Source organism: Belonocnema kinseyi, chromosome 2 (genome assembly GCF_010883055.1).
Source record: "Belonocnema kinseyi isolate 2016_QV_RU_SX_M_011 chromosome 2, B_treatae_v1, whole genome shotgun sequence".
Lineage (NCBI taxonomy): Eukaryota > Metazoa > Arthropoda > Insecta > Hymenoptera > Cynipidae > Belonocnema > Belonocnema kinseyi.
The window spans coordinates 158180153-158186811 of NC_046658.1; the positions used below are offsets into that span (position 1 = coordinate 158180153).

The 6659-nt window shown below is 29.8% G+C and overlaps 1 protein-coding gene across 1 annotated transcript in view; it reads right to left on the reverse strand.

Annotated features, from left to right (window-relative positions):
* LOC117183045 (cell surface glycoprotein 1-like) overlaps positions 1 to 2533 on the reverse strand; it is a 5435-nt gene extending 2902 nt beyond the window's left edge. The window contains exons 1-3 of the mRNA XM_033376198.1: positions 2461 to 2533; positions 2301 to 2342; positions 10 to 2027 (exon numbers count right to left, since the gene is read on the reverse strand). Of these exons, the coding sequence (XP_033232089.1) occupies positions 10 to 2027; positions 2301 to 2342; positions 2461 to 2533 (2133 nt within the window). The remainder of the gene's footprint in view (positions 1 to 9; positions 2028 to 2300; positions 2343 to 2460) is intronic.
* Between the last annotated feature and the right edge of the window lie 4126 nt (positions 2534 to 6659).

Genomic DNA, 6659 nt, shown 5'->3' on the forward strand with positions numbered 1-6659 from the left:
TTTCCCATCCTCTGGTTTGGATGGGTTAGCTTTTCCATCAGGACTCACTTTCTCTACAGGACTTGGTTTGTCCGGTTTATCATCAGGACTCTTTTCATCCTCGGGCTTCGGTGATTCAGGCATCTCTTCAGGACTCTTCTCATCCTCTGTTTTCTGGTTTTCAGGCTTGTCCTTGGGACTTTTCCCATCCTCTGGTTTGGAAGGGGTAGGTTTTCCATCAGGACTCACTTTCTCTACAGGACTTGGTTTGTCCGGTTTATCATCAGGACTCTTTTCATCCTCTGGCTTCGGTGATTCAGGCATCTCTTCAGGACTCTTCTCATCCTCTGGTTTCTGGTTTTCAGGCTTGTCCTTGGGACTTTTCCCATCCTCTGGTTTGGATGGGTCAGGTTTTCCATCAGGACTCACTTTATCTACTGGACTTGGTTTGTCCGGTTTATCATAAGGACTCTTTTCATCCTCTGGCTTCGGAGAATCAGGCATCTCTTCAGGACTCTTCTCATCCTCTGGTTTCTGGTTTTCAGGCTTGTCCTTAGGACTTTTCTCATCCTCTGGTTTGGATGGGTTAGCTTTTCCATCAGGACTCACTTTCTCTACAGGACTTGGTTTGTCCGGTTTATCATCAGGACTCTTTTCATCCTCTGGCTTCGGTGATTCAGGCATCTCTTCAGGACTCTTCTGATCCTCTGGTTTCTGGTTTTCAGGCTTGTCCTTAGGACTTTTCCCATCCTCTGGTTTGAATGGGTTAGGTTTTCCATAAGGACTCACTTTATCTACTGGACTTGGTTTGTCCGGTTTATCATAAGGACTCTTTTCATCCTCTGGCTTCGGAGAATCAGGCATCTCTTCAGGACTCTTCTCATCCTCTGGTTTCTGGTTTTCAGGCCTGTCCTTAGGACTTTTCTCATCCTCTGGTTTGGATGGTTTAGGTTTTCCATCAGGACTCACTTTATCTACTGGACTTGGTTTGTCCGGTGTATCATCAGGACTCTTTTCATCCTCTGGCTGTGGAGATTCAGGCATCTCCTCAGGACTCTTCTCATCCTCTGGTTTCTGGTTTTCAGGTTTGTCCTTGGGATTTTTCCCATCCTCTGGTTTGGATGTATTAGGTTTTCCATCAGGACTTACCTTCTCCACTGGACTTGGTTTGTCCGGTTTATCATCAGGACTTTTTTCATCCTCTGGTTTCGGAGATTCAGGCATCTCTTCAGGACTCTTCTCATCCTCTGGTTTCTGGTTTTCAGGCTTGTCCTTGGGACTTTTCTCATCCTGTGGTTTAGATGGTATGGATTTCGATTTCGATTCATCATTCTCAGGGACATTTGATCTACTAGGGGTTTGTGGGCCAAATTTCTGGGGTCCTTCAGGGTTTTCGGAATTTTTTTTGGGTGTAGTTTCTGAGCCCTGTTTATTTGGACCACTAGGTCTCCTTCCCCCACCTTTGACATTACCTTTAGCCTCAGGACGTTGGCATCTTTTAGTATTACATGGCTCACCTTGAGCTGCAGGTCCTCCAATTTTTGGATTAACAATGTTAGGTTTATCACCCGTTTTTTCACTTGACTTTTTATCACCACTTTTATTTACACTTTCGGGATTTTCATTATCATCACCATTTTCACTTTCTGGATCTTCACTATAATCTCCATTTTCACTTTCCGGATCTTCTACATAATCCCCGTTGTTACCTTCTGGATCTTCATTATAGTCTCCATTTTCACTTTCCGGATCTTCATTATAATCCCCATCATTACTTTCCGGATCCTCATTATAATCCCCATTATCACTTTTAGAATCTTCACTATCTTCATCACTTAATGTACTTCCTGGCACTCGTGGAATATTTTTAAAATTTGGAGCTTTCCCATCTGCCCAGAGAAGACAACCTTCGAACGGATTTTGATCAACCACTTTTCCTTTGCGTTTTTCGCCCGGAAATCCTCTCTTAGGATTTGTTTTAATACCAGTCTTGACATTAGGCTTCGGGTTTGCTGATTGATCTTCAGTTAAAGAATCCGGTGCACTTGCTAAAAAAAAACTAAAATAGAATTCGCTATTCAAAATTATTAAAAATTATTTTATCTTCTAAGAAAATTATTATTTCTTGATAAAATAATTTCATAAACAGCTACAATGATAATACTGCTTGTCATTTGTTTATAAAGAAAGACAATTAATTATCTGAAAAAGGTCGTGTCTATCAGTAATACATTATTATCAAAATATGTATCAAATATATTATTAAACAATTATTTAAGCTTGATAATATCTTATTATATTTGTTAATGAAAATAACTTACTGAGAGATCCAACAGCTCCTAATGTTTTACCACCATGTCCACCTAAAGCACAAAACAATCAGATAATTAGTTTCCAAGATAAGAAAAGTATTTTTTCTTTTTTGAAATATATGAATGCTTAATTTATTAATCAAGTTTTAGTTTAAAACATGAGTTGTACCTGGTCGTGCATAAGTGACAAAAACTAAGGCCAACAAGATCAAGGCCAAACATGGCCCGATACTTCGGCCCATATTTTTTCAACACTTATCACAATACCCGATTCGAAAAAGGTTCTTTATTTGTTAGAAATGTCTACGATAATACGTTAATCGGTTCTTAAGTGAAGGCTTATATAGTAATTCCCCCACTGGTGAAAGAATCAATTCCGGGAGTAAAATAGCGATATTAACGATGGTTTCATCGTCAGGGAAAGGATCTGACGACAGGTGAAGATCCTCGGAAAAGTGCTATAATTATATATTTTTAATCCATACTCGGACCAATGACTTCAACTCTTCTAAACAATTTGTTGCATTTCTATTAATTGCAGATACTCTGTATTTCATTTTGAAAAATTTACCGCCGACTGGTTCAATCAGAAAGTTACTTTGTAAGCAATTATACACCTGAAGAGTCATTGAAAGAAATAGTCGTCGGTTTGCTGTTAATTAATTACTATTTTTTTAAAATGAAGTTAATAAAATATTCTTTTTACTGAAATTGATTGAATTGGTTCAATTTAATTAATTGATTATTAATTATTAATTGATAATTAATTGATTTGAAACTTTTCAATTTTGAAAAAGTAAAAAAAGTTCTTAAACTTGGATGATTTTGAAAATCAAAAGTAAAGTTTACAATTCAAAGTTCTCAAATTTCAAAGAGTGACAGTTGAAAACTCTTGAATTTTGGGATATATAAAAATGAAATTCTGACATTTTAATGATTTTGGAAATCAAAAGTCAAATTTTTAATTCACAATTTTTCAAATTCACAATAATAATAATAATAATCTTAATTAGAAACTTCTCGAATTAACAAAAAATTATGACTAATAGTTTCAAGGTTTATATTCTTAAATTATGTAATTTGGAATTTTTTAAATATTTTAAGATTGATGGTTCACAATTGAATTCTTGGATTTTAATAATTAGCAATTTAAACATTTTCCAGCTTAAAGATTGGAAATACATACATTTTCAAATTAAAGAAATTTAATATGTAAAGCATCAAAATGACAGCTTTTTAAAATGAAAACATTGAATCTTGCATAATTTTACATTTTAAATTGTCAAAATTATAAACTCTTCCAATATACGGATTTAAAATGTAGAGTCCTACAATTTGATAGAGTTACAAATTAAAAATTCCTGAATTTTCTTTAATTTCAAAGATTTACAATTCAGAGTTCTGGATTTTGAAGAGTTCCAATTCAAATTTCTTGAATTTAAAAAATAAGATTACACTTTACTTAATTATAAATATTTATCTTTTAATTGCACGCAATTTTTAACTTTTTATTGTAAATATTTAATTGTAAAGATTTACATTTGGAAATTCTTCCATCTTTCTGATTAAAAATTAAAAACTAATCAATGTTACAAATGTTTTAATAAATTTTGTTCAATTTTAATACCCTTGAAAATAAAAATTTAAATTTTTAAATCTACTCTTTCAAATGGGAAAATTTTTAAATGTAAATCATCAAAATTACAGCATTTTAATTGTAAAACTTAAAATTTGCATAATTTTGTATATAAATTTTTTTAAATTAAAGAATCTTCCATATTAAAGGTTTATAATTTTAAGTTCTAAAATTTCAAAGTTCGAAAATTGATAAATCTTCAATTTAAACGATTTTCTGTTTAAAATTCTTCAACTTTGGAAATATATAAATAAATATTCATAAATTGTGATCATTTTAAACATAAAGAAGATTTTTCAATTTTATATCTTCTGAATTGATAAAATGTTTAAGGTAAATCATTAGCCTTACTGAATTTTTAAGTATAAAACTAAAAATTTACATAATTATTTATTGTAAATTTTCAGAATTAAAAGCTTCTAAATTTAAAAGATTTGCAATTCAAAGATCTACATTTTTTAAGAGTTGAAATTAATATTTCTTGAATTTTAAAGATATTTGAAAAAGAGTTCTTAAATTTTAATGACCTTGGAGATCAAAATTTAAGGTTTTAATTATAGATCTTCCAAATTGAAAAAAATTTGATTAGAAATCATCAAAGTGGCAGAATTTTTAATTGTAAAAATTAAACCATGCATAATTTTTTATTAACAATTTTTTTAATGAAAGAATTTTTATTTTCAAGATTTGCAATTTGAAGTTCTAAAATTTTACAGATTAAAAATTAGAAAATTTTCAATTTCAAAGATTTTCAGTTTAGAAATATTTAACCTTGAAACTATATAAATAAATATTCATAAATCGTGATAATTTTGAATATTAGGAAAAAAGATTTTTCAATTTAAACTCTTCCAAATTGATTAAATTTCTATTGTAAGTCATCAACCTCACAGAGTTTTAAAGTATAAAACTGAAAATTTGCATAATTATTAACAGTAAATTTTCAAAATTAAAAACTCCTAAATTCCAGACATTTGTAAAATTCAAAGTTCTTCATTTTTGAAGAGTTACCATTAAACTTTATTGTATTTTGAAAATATACAATTGAAAATTTTTCATTTTTTTAAATTTATTTTACAACGGTATGTAATTTTCTACTTTTTGTGAATATATTTTAAAAATTAATTTATTAATTTAAAAACGAAATAATGACTAATAAATTAAATCTAAATTTTATATATAAAATCCTCTGAAATGCCTTCAATTTATTGAAATCTATTGAAAATTCCTGGGAGATTAATTCAAATACCTTTTTGAGAGAATTTGTATAAACTTTAAAACTGTTAAATTTCCCGAAAATATAATTTTTGCAATCTCTTTGAAATAATATTAAATCCTAATTGGCTTCTGTAAATATTATCAAGAAACTAAATTCCCCAAAAAGCAGTCAAATAAGATTTTCTTCTAATAATTATTAGTTTAATTAATTGCATTATAAATACTAATAATAGTATTGAATTTTTAATTAATATATTTGAAGCTTCAAGAAGCAGATCTAATTGTTATTTTGACTTTATAAATATTTAAATGGTTTATATCAAAAACTTTTATCAAGGTGAAAAAAAATATTGTTATAAAACAAGAGCGTTTCTCTTAATCACTCAAATCATTATTTCATACTTATTTTAATTAGTATGAATAAAGAAAATATTTTTTGTTCGTTTCAAATTTTTGTTTCCATTCAGTTCAAAATTGAATAATATCAACTTTTTCATCTTCACTTTTATAAAATTTCAATTAAATCTCTGACAGCCTCAATTATAATTCGATTAACTGAACGAGATTTATTTTTCTTTATCAGAAAACACAATGAGTCAAGGGAATGCTTGAAGGAAAAATTTACATACATTAAATTTCTCATTAATGAAAAATTTTTTCCAGCAATTATTTGATCATATTTTCAACGATTTTAATTAACTCGAGTGATTTAGTAAGTTCATTCTCGACAAAGTTGTTCCGCGTTTGCATCCCAGTTGGACTCATCTCAGAGTGATTGATGCCCGCACTATGAACTACGTGATAGAAATTTTAATTGCCAACATAATAGTAGGCGGATACCTCCTTGAATAAATTAGATAATAGCCATTAATGCGAAAAGTACTGTAATTGTCGACCTATCGTAAAATCGCGAGGCGCTAAACGGCTGAACTTCTATGAAGTCGCGCCGATGTCCGCCTCGGCGATCTTATCAGGTCGATCGTCGGCGAGAAAATTGTAGTTGTTAGAAATATTGGTGTAAAGGTCGCGTTCTGAAAATTACACCGCATTCTTCAATCATTTGAAGAAAACAAAAAAAAACCTGAAACAAGCGAGGTAAATTGTTTAATCAAAATAGTTCATATTTAATCAATTACTAATAAAATTCGATCAATTAGGTGTAATTAATAATAATAATAATAATAATAATTTTATAATCGACTGGTTAGTGTTCGCAGCATGTAAGTTGTTTCTGTTCTCAAAATTGAAAAAATTTCAAAGAGAAATATGTTAGGGTAATTTAGAAAATTTCTAGGAATTTTAATAGATCTCAATTAATTGAACAGACTTAAAATAATTTGAAATATTTTAAGTTATTTTAAAAGCTTATAAGTAAATTACAATATATTTCGAAAATTGAAAGGATCGAACCGATTTTAAAGGATATAATACATTTTGGGGTATTTTCCGAGATCCCAAGGAATTTTCTTTAAATTTCAGTAAATTCAAGGGATTTCGATGTGATTGAAATATTT